The 12,667-nt window shown below is 43.6% G+C and overlaps 1 protein-coding gene across 1 annotated transcript in view; it reads right to left on the minus strand.

Annotated features, from left to right (window-relative positions):
* Nucleotides 1-12,667, minus strand: part of CCDC102A (coiled-coil domain containing 102A) — a 38,042-nt gene that overhangs the window by 11,341 nt on the left and 14,034 nt on the right. Inside the window, exons 5-6 of the mRNA XM_070952993.1 lie at nucleotides 8,814-9,023; nucleotides 4,542-4,712 (exon numbers count right to left, since the gene is read on the minus strand). Of these exons, the coding sequence (XP_070809094.1) occupies nucleotides 4,542-4,712; nucleotides 8,814-9,023 (381 nt within the window). The remainder of the gene's footprint in view (nucleotides 1-4,541; nucleotides 4,713-8,813; nucleotides 9,024-12,667) is intronic.

Below are 12,667 nucleotides of genomic sequence, written 5' to 3' on the forward strand. Positions count from 1 at the left end.
CTAGTGAAGAGAAGGACCAGGGGAGACATGATAGCAGTCTTCCAATATTTGAGGGGCTGCCACAGAGAGGAGGAAGGGGGTCAAGCTATTTTACAACATTTCTAACCCCAGCACAAGCTTCTTAGCCTTAGTAAGGCCACACCTAGAGTACTGCATCCAGTTTTTGTCTCCACACTATAAAAAAGATGTGGAGACTCTAGAAAAAGTGCAGAGAAGAGCAACCAGGATGATAAGGGGACTGGAGGCTAAAATATAGGACGAATGGTTGCAGGAACTAGGCATGGCTAGTCTAGTGAAGAGAAGGACCAGGGGAGACAGGATATTTGCGGGGCTGCCACAGAGAGGAGGGGGTCAAGCTGTTTTCCAAAGCACCTTGAAGGCCAGAAAAGGAATCATGGGTGGAAACTGATCAAGGGGAGATTCAACCTAGAAATAAGGAGAAATTTTCTGACAGTGAGAACAATCAACCCATGGAACAGAAGCTGCCTTCAGAAGTTGTGGGAGCTTCATCACTGGAAGCTTTCAAGAAGAGACTGGACTGCCATCTGTCAGAAATGGTGTAGGGTCTCCTGCTTGGGCAGAGGGTTGGAGTAGAAGTTTTCTCCACATCTGGGCTCCCAAGAGTCATCCTAGGAAGAATAATATCCCCATTAAACTCTTCCTGTACAGGTAGTCCTCGACTTACGACCACAATAGAGCCCCATTTTTTTTGGCTACTAAGTGAGATATTTGTGCAGTGAATTTTGCTCCGTTTTATGACCTTTCCGGCCACAGTTATTAGTAAGTCAATCACTGCAGCTGTTAAATGAGCGACCTCCTTGTTCAGTGAATCTGGCTTCCCCGTTGACTTTTCTTGTCAGGTGGTCGCAAAAGGGGATCCCATGACCGTGAGACACAGCAACCGTCATAAGTATGAGTCAGCTGCCAAGCATCTAAATTTTGATCATGTGACCCTGGGGATGCTGCAACTGTGGCAAAAGTGTAAAAAACAGTCTTCACTCAGTAGCCATTGTAACTTTGAGTGGTCACTAAATGAGCTGTTGTTAAGTCTGGGACTACCTGTATCTTGCCATAGGCTTATGGAACCTGAGCCCCATCAACAGAAGGCAAGGGACCGGCCCCTTCTGCAGCCTTGACTTCCTTCGTCTTCTGTTCTTGCAGGTCCAATAAAAAGAAAAGTGGATTGAAATACCGAGGGCTGCATTTGGCTGATTCAGAACAAGGTCACTTTAAATAAATGGCTGCACAGATCTTAAGACAGCCAGTAATGGAAACCAGCACTTCTTGTCCAATTTTATGCCTCTTTTTATCATTCTTAGATGAAACTGTCTCAGACAAAATTGGATCCCGGGTCTGTTTTGTCTTTCTTTCTTTCTTTTCTTTTCTTTTTTTTTGGCTTGGGAGCAGCACTCAGGGAATTTCCCAAACATGGATGAATAGGAGAGATTGAGCTAACAATCAAGAGCTGGAAGGGACCTTGTAGGTCATCTAGTCCAACCCACGGCCAAGCAAGAGACCCTCCACCATTTCTGTCAAATGGCAGTTTGAAAGCTTCCAAGGGGAAGTTCCCTCAACTTCCGAAGGCAAGTTCTGTTCCATGGGTTGTTTGTTCTCACTGTCAGAAAATTTCTCCTTATTTCTAGGTTGAATCTCTCCTTGTACAGTTTCCATCCATTGTTCCTTGTCTGACCTTTGGGTGCCTTGGAAAATAGCTTGACCCCCTCCTCTCTGTGGCAGCCCCTCAAATATTGGAAGATGCTATCATGTCTCCCCTGGTCCTTCTCTTCCCTAGACTAGCCAGGCCCAGTTCCTGCAACCGTTCATCGTATGTTTTAGTCTCCAGTCCCCTAATCATCCTGGTTGCTCTTCTCTGCACTCTTTCCAGAGTCTCAACCTCTTTGCTGATGTTAGGAGGAATTTTTAGCTAAGAACATCTTTTACGTGCTGTGTGCATGCTCTCCCATCTCCAGCTGAACCATCTAGAGAATTAGTGCATGACAATCATTAAAACCCCCAGGAAGATTGGTCCTTTTGAAATCAATGGGCTTTATGATGATTCAATCTATCAGTCTTTGCTCCATCTCCGTCCGGTCTTCATTTCGAATGGTGATTCCAGAAGCCATAAAATATAAATAGCATAATACGGTACTTAGACGTCAGCAAACGACATAAAAAGACAGAAGACGAAGCATTTCCATGGAATCAATAGAAGCCAATTAAAATGAGCTCAACCCCGGGCGCATTCGGTATTGGGCACGACAAGGCAATTCAGGGGCCAAAAAAGAAGACTCGGGTGAATAAAAAATGCATTTTCTCTTCCATCGTAGCTGAAGATGGAACATAATGGGTCTTCCTTGGCAATAATGACCAGAGGTTGATAAAAATTAACCCTGATGGGGGTTTTTTGGCTTTATTTCATTGGCTTCTATATCTGGCTAACAGTGTCTAGAGCAAACATTTTGCCTTCCTGATCTATATTAAGGGGAAAACAATAAACAGCAAACAAAATGAAACAAAAAAAAAACCTATTAAGAGGTTAAGAATAAGACATAACATATTTTAAGGCCAGGCTAACTATAGATAGTTCTTGACTTATGATCACAGTTGAGACTAAGATGCTAAGCAAGCAAGTTGTTAAATGAATTTTGCCCTGTTTTATGATCTTTCTTGCCGCAGTTGTTAAGTGAATCACTGCAGTTGTTAAATTAGAAACACGGTTGTTAAGTGAATCTGGCTTCCCTGCTGACTTTGCATGTCAGAAGGTCGCAAAAAGGGATCACGTGACTCCAGGATGCTGACACCGTCATGAATACATGCCAGTTGCCAAGCAACCAAATTTTGATCACGTGATCACAGGGATGATGTCGTGCAAAACAGTGCTAAGCTACTTTTTTCAGTGCTGTTTGAAGGGTCACTAAGTGAATGGTTGCAAGTGGAGAACTACCTGTAGAACACACCATGCAGGATAATAGGATTTCCAAATGTGTTTTCCAAACAGAGAGCCCAAGGCCAGCATTTCTCAAGCTGGGAAAAGATCTGGATAACAAATTCAGAAGGACATGAATCTTTGGGCAACAGAAGATGCTCAAACAGTGTAAATGAAAGACTCAATCATCCAGGCCCAAAGTATCTACTCTGTGTTCCCGAAAATAAGACATCCCCTGATAATAAGCCCAATCGGGCTTTTGAGCGCATGCACTAAAATAAGCCTCTCCCCGAAAATATTTAAACGCAGAGCTGGAAATCAGATAAGATGGCAAGAGGAACCCTGTCTCGCTCCACGCGCCCCAAAATAATAAGACCTCCCCGAAAATAAGGCCAAGCGCTTATTTCGGGGTTCAAAAAAATATAAGACAGGGTCTTATTTTCGGGGGAAACATGGTAAAAAGGTTAAATCATGGCAACTGGACCAAAGTTTGCTAATCTAGCATGTATCCTGGGCAAAGCATGGATGCCTTACTCCAGCAGGAACTGGGTGCATAAAAGCAGAATACCATTCTTGAAATTCTAGATTGCTTAACCTGTCTTGTCAAATCCAGGTTCCTTCTGAAAAGGTCTCTATGAAGATTCTCAGTCATCCTGGTCACGGTTGTCCCAAAGATGCTTTTTCAAGAGGCAACTGGACTTTCTGGTTTTTTCTTTGAAGACATTTTGCTTCTCATCCAAGAAGCTTCTTCAGCCCTTCTTGCAGGGGTGAAATGCTCCCGGTTCAGATCGGATCGCCCGATCCGGTAGCGATGGAGGCGGGTGGTTTGGAGAACTGGTAGCAAAAATCTCTGCCCCCCCCCCATGCCCAGCTGAGCCGCACAATCATCAGAGGCTTTTTTTTTACTTTTAAAAGCATTTTTTCTACAACCTCTTTGGCTGAAAAAATGCTTTTAAAAGTAAAAAAAAGCCTCTGATGATAGCACGGCTCAGCTGGGATCATCAGAGCCTTTTAAAAGAAAAAAACCCTTTTTTTCTTTTAAACGCCTCTGACGATCCAAACTGAGTTGCCTGATCGTCAGAGGCATTTAAAAGAAAAAAAGTCTCTGCTGATCAGGCAACTCAGCTGGGATCGTCAGAGCCTTTTGAAAGCATTTTTCTACAATCTCTTCGCCGAAGAGGTTGTAGAAAAAATGCTTTTAAAAGTAAAAAAAAAAAAAAAATTGGCCACGCCCACCCAGTCACATTACCCCCCCCCCCATCAAGCCACGCCCACAGAACTGGTAGTAACAAATTTTAAATTTCACCACTGCCTTCTTGGATGAGAAGCGAAACATCTTCAGTTCAGTTGCCTCTTGAAAAAGCACCTTTGGGACTTCTGAAAAGGTGGCTAGAGAAGTCTAGGAATCAAAGTCCAAACATTTGGAAAGTGGATTTTGGTTCAGGAGAGCTGGTTTTAGGAGAAGAGAAGCTGCTATACCCAGAACTTGCACAGCTGACCTTGATCCCTTCACACCCAACAGGCTAGCTTGGCTTTGCGGTGGCCCTGGCAGAATGAGAAAGGGACAGCAAGGGGCTCTCCTCTCTTTGTCAACATTCAGCAGAAGGCAACTCACCTCGTCCTCCGCTTGGGCCAGCTCCTTCTTGAGTTCCTCTACTCGCAACCGCAACTTCTTCACTTCTCCCTCGTGCTGCTCCACTCGCCGGATCGTGTGGCCCAGTTCGGCCATCTTCTCCTGGTGCTGCTTCTTCAGCTTGGCATGGACGTGCTTCAGGTCAGCCAACTCCTGAAGGACCCAAAACCAGCTCGGACTGCTGGAGGAAGGGATGGCTTTCTTTGTCCCCCCTCCCCCCCAAAGATAGAAAACCTGCCTGGAATGCAACCTAACAGGAGGCAGATTCTTCCTTTATGGAGAAACACCCTCTGCCCTCTTCTGATTGGTCAACCCCATCCAAAATTGGGATAAAGAAAGAACTGATGAGCTTGACTCCTGGTGACCACAGGTAGACATTGACTTACAAGGAGTTTGTTTAGTGACCATTCAAAGCACTGAAAAAAAGTGAGCATTTTTCAGACTTATGACCTTCACAGCATCCTCATTGTTAACGTGATCAAAATTCGGATGCCTGGCTCACTTGGTCCATATTTATGACAGTTACAATGTCATCTGATTGTCAACTTGCAACCCTGAAACTGTGAATCACCATTTGTGACCTTCTGACAAGCAAAGTCAATGGGGAAGCCAGATTCACTTAACAACCGTGTTGCTAACAACTTCAGTGATTCATTTAACAACCGTGGACAAGAAAGGTCATAAAATGGGGCAAAACTCAAGAAATGTCTTGCTTAGCAACCTATGTGTCAGGTTTCGAGGTCGTCTCAAATAAATTGCATTTATTTGCAATTTATTGCACAACATTCTACCTCCGACTCATCGAAGCCAACACTGACTTCCAGACCCAAAACCCTCCCTTTCCGTTCCCCACCCCCCTGCACTCATTGGCCATCTTCCAAGTCATTCTACCCCTAATTTGACCACTCCAGGTCAAAGGAATTTCCCCCCTCCCATCCCATCTCCTAGGGGATATTATCTCCAGGGAAAATATGTAGGTGAAAAGTCAAACGTCCCTTTCCAGACGCCTCCTCTTCTCCTTCTTATGTCAGCACTAGAGTAAATGCAGCTTGAAGTGCTGACACTATGTTTTGGGCTCAATTGGGATCGTAAGTCGAGGACTACCTGTACAGGAAGAGTTGAATGGGGATATCATTCTTCCTAGGACCACTAAACCTCTGGTCTTGGTGACTGACCCAGATTGAATCCTGCATCAGAACCTATCGTCAGAACTTATCCTTCCATCCTCCATCCTCCAAGTCACAACTGATGAAGCTTCTTGGATGAGAAGTGAAACGTTTTCTCCTTCTTCTTCCCCAAAGAAAAAAAGAGCCCAGCTGCCTTTTGAAGAAGCGCCTGTGCCATTTTACTGGATTGGGGTGGTGCTGAACAGCATTCACTGTACCACCAATAAGTCTCCTTGTGCAAGACACAGGAATTGGGGAAGAAAAAAAAAACTTTTTCCCCCAATAGTAAGGTTTGACTGCCCCCTGCTGTTGAGAGTTAGAAATGCATTTCTGAGTATCATTCACTTGTCTCTTCTAAATGAGGGTTTTTTTTCATTTATATTCTTTCAAACCCTTAAATAAAAATTAATATATTTGGGGAGGGAAAAAGATGTGAGCAGCCAAAAGTGGAAAAATGTTTGACCCACAATAGAGGAATGGTTGGTGAAGATAACGCAATTTGCAGAGATGGCCAAATTGACTTGATTGATTAGAGAAAAGACAATTGCGTTTATTGCTGGATGGAAACCCAGTATAGATTTATTTATTTTTTTGGCCTGAAATGGGAATCATTGGACTTATCACTTGTGGTCCTCATAATTAGGGAGGGAAAAACCCTGGATCTTACAAACAAATGAGCAAAGCCGAACCTGTGGATGGGAGGCCACCAGGATTTGGCTAGACTGGGAAATCAGAAACTGGGAGAAGAAAAGACAGACGTTGCTTCTATTTTATGGCCAAGAAAACCTTATGCCCATGTCCAGGTAGTTATCAGGAGCTGATTCTGACTTTGATGGATTTTTCCTTTTTTAAAAACCTATATCTGCCCAATAACAAAAGTTCTTTGCTTGGATTACGGAATTATTTATAATTTGAAAGGTTTCATCATCATCATCAGCAGCAGCAGCAGCAGCACATCATTATCATCTTCATCTTGACAAAATCCCCATCAGTCAATGGCAAAAGGCATCTTTGCTGGGAACAGCTCACATCCTGTGATGAGACCTTGAATGCCATCAAACAACAACATCTGCATATCCCAGGATCTTGAGCAGGACTCGACAGATGAATAAAAATGCCAAATCCAGTCTAAACTTTTGGCTGACTGTGCAACCAACCATATACCAGGCACATTGGGTGCAATCCCAAAACATCTGGAGCACCATTTGAACATGAGCGACGTTGACAAATTCACCATCCCTCAATTGCAAAAGGCAGCGTCATACCTCTTTTAACAGATTAACAGAGTTGGAAGGGACCTTGTAGGTCATCTAGTCCAACCCCCAGCCAAACCAGGAGACCCTACATCTCTCTTTCTGAGAAATGACAGTCCAGTCTGATTAACAGTCGGAAGGGACCTTGTAGGTTATCTAGTCCAACCCCCCGCCCAAGCAGGAGACCCTACACCATTTCTGACAGAGGGCCATCCAATCTCTTCTTGAAAGCCTCCAGTGATGAAGCTCCCACAACTTCCAAAGGCAACTTCTGTTCCATCGGTTGATTGTTTTCATTGTCAGGAAATTTCTCCTTAGTTCTAGGTTGTTTCTCTCCTTGATCAGTTTACATCCATTATTCCTTGTCTGGCTTTCAGAGGCTTTGGAAAATAGCTTGACCCCTTCCTCCTCTCTGTGGCAGCCCCTGAGATATTGGAAGACTGCTATCATATCTCCTCTGGTCCTTCCCTTCACTAGACTAGCCAGGCCCAGTTCCTGCAACCGTTCATCCTATGTTTTAGCCTCCAGTCCCCTAATCATATATACCCTTAAACAACCACATCTGCCTATCTCAAGCCCTTGGAAAGGACTCAGTAGGTGGATAAAAATGCCAAATCCATTCTAAACATCTGGCTGACTGCACTGCAATAGTACCAAACTGTGATTACTCAATAGCTTTAGGAACGTATGCAATTTATTATTTCAAGATCCAGCAGTCCTACAGAAATACGTGGGACCCAAGCAACAGGAGTTATATTAACAGCATTTAATATAAATTATATGTCATTAGAAAGGAAATTCATGTAGCATTTTTCCCAGCCACCCACTACTGTGAGGAGGCTGCCCCCCCCCCATGCCAATGTACAGGTAGTCCTTGACTTACGACCAAAACTGAGCCCAAATTTTCTCTTGATGAATGAGATGTTTGCTAAGTGAGCTTTTCCCCATTTTACGACTTTTCTTGCCACAGCTGTTAAGTGAATCACGGCAGTTGTTAAGTGAGTCACATGGTTGTTAAGTGAAACCTGGCTTCCCCATTGACTTTGCTGTTCAGAAGGTCGCAAAAGCAGATCACGTGACCCCAGGACACTGCAACTGTCATAAGTACATGCCAGTTTCCAAGCCTCTCAATTTTGATCATGTAACCACAGGGATGTCGCAAAAGTCATAAGCTTGAAAAACGGTCATCGGTCACTGTTTTCAGTGCCGTTGTAACTTTGAATGGACACTAAATGAACTGTTATAAGCTGAGGACCAGTGGTGAGTTCCTCCTGGTTCGGCCCAGTTCGGCCACGCCGGTAGCGGTGACGATATGATGTCACCGAACTGGTTCTCTTTGTTCAGGAGCTGGGGCCTCCCACCCACCTCCCCGCATTATTCTTATCTTTTATTTGGCCCCACCCCCAATCTATTGCTGCCTCCCGAGTCCCAGCTGATCGGCTAGAAGGGAAAAAACTGTTTAAACTCTTGCCACGGGGGTTCAAAGGGCCGCCGTACAGCTGATCAGTGTTAAAAGGCAGTGTGGTGGTAGACCGGTGCCCCCAAAAACAAATAAGTAGACTGGTACAGCTCTGCAAGCAGTTAAAAGCCTGGTAGACCACTAAATTCTAAAGAATTGTCACATGACCATCAAACCACGCCCACAAAATAAGCCACGCCCACAGAACCGGTAGTAAAAAATTTTAGAACTCACCCCTGACGAGGACTACTTGTTCTATCCAGAATCCAAATGAGGTTCTTGGCCCAGAAGAGTTGCAAGCATCACCCCCCATCCCAAGTCATAGTTCCCGAAAAGTGGGGGCTTCCTTCCCCACCAAAAAGGGAACCCAACTTACCTTATTCTTCTCAAACAGCTCCGCTTGGATGGTCTTGAAATCCGTGTCAAGGGCACAAGTGGTTTGCCTTCGTTTCCGTGCCAGGATCTCCTCCAGATCTTCAATCTGGGCCTTCAGCTTCTTATTCTCCCGTTCTAGATTCAGCTTCTCCGTTTCAAGCCGTTCTCGCTTGCCCCATTCGGCTGCGTTCTCGGCCTGGAGACGCTCCATCTTTGGCACAGGGAGAAAGAGACGGGTGTGAGCCAGGTGGGCAATTTAGCAGCAACCTCAGGTGACTGTGGGGCTCCTTGTCATACACTGGAGTACAAAGTGACCAGCTGCCGTTTGAGTGCTATGTCCAGTCTAATGAAAAGAAGGGCTGGGGGACGGACGGACGGACATGATTTCAGTTTTTGAGGGGCTGCCAGAAAGAAGAGGGGGTCAAATTATTCTCCAAAGCACCAGAAGGCAGGACAAGAAACAATGGATGGAAATTAATCAAGGAGAGAAGCGACCTGGAACTAAGGAGAAACTTCCTAACAGTGGAAAATCCTAACAATTAGCCAGTGGAACAGCTTACCACCAGAAATCATAGGTGCTCCATCACCAGGTTTTTAAGAAGAGACTAGACAGTTACTTCTCTGATATTGTATAGGTTCTCCTGCTTCAGCAGGGGGCTGGACTAGAAGACCTCCAAGGTCTCTTCCAGTTCTATTCTATTCTATTCTATTCTATTCTATTCTATTCTATTCTATTCTATTCTATTCTTTCTGTTTTCTATTGTATTCTATTGTATTCTATTGTATTCTATTGTATTCTATTCCATATCTTTCTGTTCTTAATTCTATTCTATTCTATTCTATTCTATTCTATTCTATTCTATTCTATTCTATTCTATTCTTTCTGTTTTCTATTGTATTCTATTGTATTCTATTCCATATCTTTCTGTTCTTAATTCTATTCTATTCTATTCTATTCTATTCTATTCTATTCTATTCTATTCTATTCTATTCTATTCCATTCCATTCCATTCCATTCCATTCTAATCTTTCTGTTCTCTATTCTATTCTACTCTATTCTGCTCTATTCTATTCTATTCTATTCTATTCTATTCTATTCTTTCTGTTTTCTATTGTATTCTATTGTATTCTATTCCATATCTTTCTGTTCTTAATTCTATTCTATTCTATTCTATTCTATTCTATTCTATTCCATTCCATTCCATTCCATTCCATTCCATTCCATTCTAATCTTTCTGTTCTCTATTCTATTCTACTCTATTCTGCTCTATTCTATTCTATTCTATTCTATTCTATTCTATTCTATTCTATTCTTTCTGTTTTCTATTGTATTCTATTGTATTCTATTCCATATCTTTCTGTTCTTAATTCTATTCTATTCTATTCTATTCTATTCTATTCTATTCTATTCTATTCTATTCTATTCTATTCTATTCTATTCTTTCTGTTTTCTATTGTATTCTATTGTATTCTATTGTATTCTATTCCATATCTTTCTGTTCTTAATTCTCTTCTCTTCTCTTCTCTTCTCTTCTCTTCTATTCCATTCCATTCCATTCCATTCCATTCCATTCCATTCCATTCCATTCCATTCCATTCCATTCTAATCTTTCTGTTCTCTATTCTATTCTACTCTATTCTGCTCTATTCTATTCTATTCTATTCTATTCTATTCTATTCTATTCTATTCCATTCCATTCCATTCCATTCTAATCTTTCTGTTCTCTATTCTATTCTACTCTATTCTGCTCTATTCTATTCTATTCTATTCTATTCTATTCTATTCTATTCTATTCTATTCTTTCTGTTTTCTATTGTATTCTATTGTATTCTATTCCATATCTTTCTGTTCTTAATTCTATTCTATTCTATTCTATTCTATTCTATTCTATTCTATTCTATTCTATTCTATTCTATTCTATTCTATTCTATTCTATTCTATTCTATTCCATGAGAGAATCAACCTGGAATTAAGGAGAAACTTCCTAACAGTGAGGACAATTAACCAGTGGAACGGAAGTTGCCTTCAGAAGTTGTGGGTGTTTTATCACTGGAGGTTTTTAAGAAGAGATTGGACAGCCACTTGTGTCAAATTGTATAGGCTATAGTATAGTATAGTATATACTATAGGGTCTCCTGCTTGGACAGGGGGTTGGACCAGAAGACCTCCAAGCTCCCTCCCAGCTCTATTCTGATTGACTTTGAACAGCTTATTCAGGAGGAAAAGCAGATTTTCACCAGCCAACAAATACTGCGCTTAATTGGATTAAGGGCCTGAATATTGATATATAGAACGCTTATGAAGGTAGCCATGAATCATATGACTGCCCACAGCGGTCAGATAGATTCAACATTTGTGCTTATATTGGCCCAGTGCATTGAACTAAGATGAAGCTACGTTCTCAGCACTTGCTAAGCTTGGTTAATTTTAATTATTTTAATTACGGCTATTTTTTTGTGTGCAAACACAACAATTTTATCCCGTACAAGGCTCACTTGTGGATGCGTTTTACAGAGGTAAGAGTAGATCAAGACCGAGAGAGGAGGGGGCAAGTAACAGACTCTGGGACGAAAGAAGAAGCCGCACTTGATTCCTTAACAAAGGTTGTCCATCTACGGCAGTGGGGGCAAACCTTTTACTCATCGAGTGCCAAACAGGTTTAGGTTTAGGTTTAGATTTTATTTGATTTATATACCGCCCTACTCCCGAAGGACTCAGGGCAGTGAACAGCCACAAGATAAAACATATAAAATACAAAATTTAAAAGCAAAATAAAACCGAATTAAACAATTTGGCCCAAGACAGATTTAAAACACCTCAATAATTAAGAACAAATTAAAAATTTACATTTTAAAAGGGAAAAAGGGAAAGTTAGGCCAGGCCAGCCTGATGGAATAAAAAGGTCTTCAGAGCGCGGCAGAAGGTGCGCAGATCCAGGATCCTCCGTATCTCCGCGGGGAGCTCATTCCAGATAGTAGGTGCCCCCACAGAGAAGGCTCTCCCCCTGGGGGCTGCCAGTCGACATTGTTTGGCCGACGGGACCCGGAGGAGTCCCTCTCTATGAGAGCATACCGGCCGGTGGGAGGCTACTGGTGGCAGCAGGCAGTCCCGTAGATAACCAGGCCCTAAGCCATGGAGCGCTCTAAAGGTGATAACCAAAACCTTGAAGCGTACACGGAAGACCACCGGGAGCCAGTGCAGCTCACGCAGGAGAGGTGTTACATGGGAATGCCACGTCGCTCCCATAACCACCCACGCGGCCGCACTCTGCGCCAGTTGGAGCCTCCGAGTGCTCCTCAAGGGGAGCCCCATGTAGAGGTACGTGCTTTGCTTACATGCGGCTCCTCCCCTGTGTGCTGCGCGCACAACCACACCATTGGCGCATGTGGGTGGCTTTTGCACGGCTCCCCCCATGCACTGCGCGCACAATTGCACCATCTGAGCAATGTGCGTGCACATGCGCAAACAACACAATGCATGCACAGGAGAGCTCCGAAGACCAGCTGGGTCTCCGGAATTGCACGCATGTGCACTGGAGGCCCAAATACCAGCTGGGGTATGCACGCATGCACAGCTGCAGGTGAATTGGGCGACAGCTCGTGTGCCCGGAAAGATGGCTCTGCGTGCCACCTCGGACACGTGTGCCATAGGTTTGCCATCATGGACCTTTTGGCCACCAGGGACCGATTCTGTGGGGAGAGGTGGGGATGTGGTTTCGTGTGCTGTCTGCATCCCATGGATGGGGCTTTGCTTGCTTGTGCAATCTGGTTTCTGGCATGCTGTGGATCGGTGCCGTCCATGGACCGGGGATTGGGGACCCCTGGTCTACATGATCTGTGGGCCAATCGTCTCCA

This window comes from Pituophis catenifer, unplaced genomic scaffold (genome assembly GCF_029215685.1).
Source record: "Pituophis catenifer annectens isolate HBS135680 unplaced genomic scaffold, rPitCat1.0.hap2 SCAF_13, whole genome shotgun sequence".
NCBI lineage: Eukaryota > Metazoa > Chordata > Lepidosauria > Squamata > Colubridae > Pituophis > Pituophis catenifer.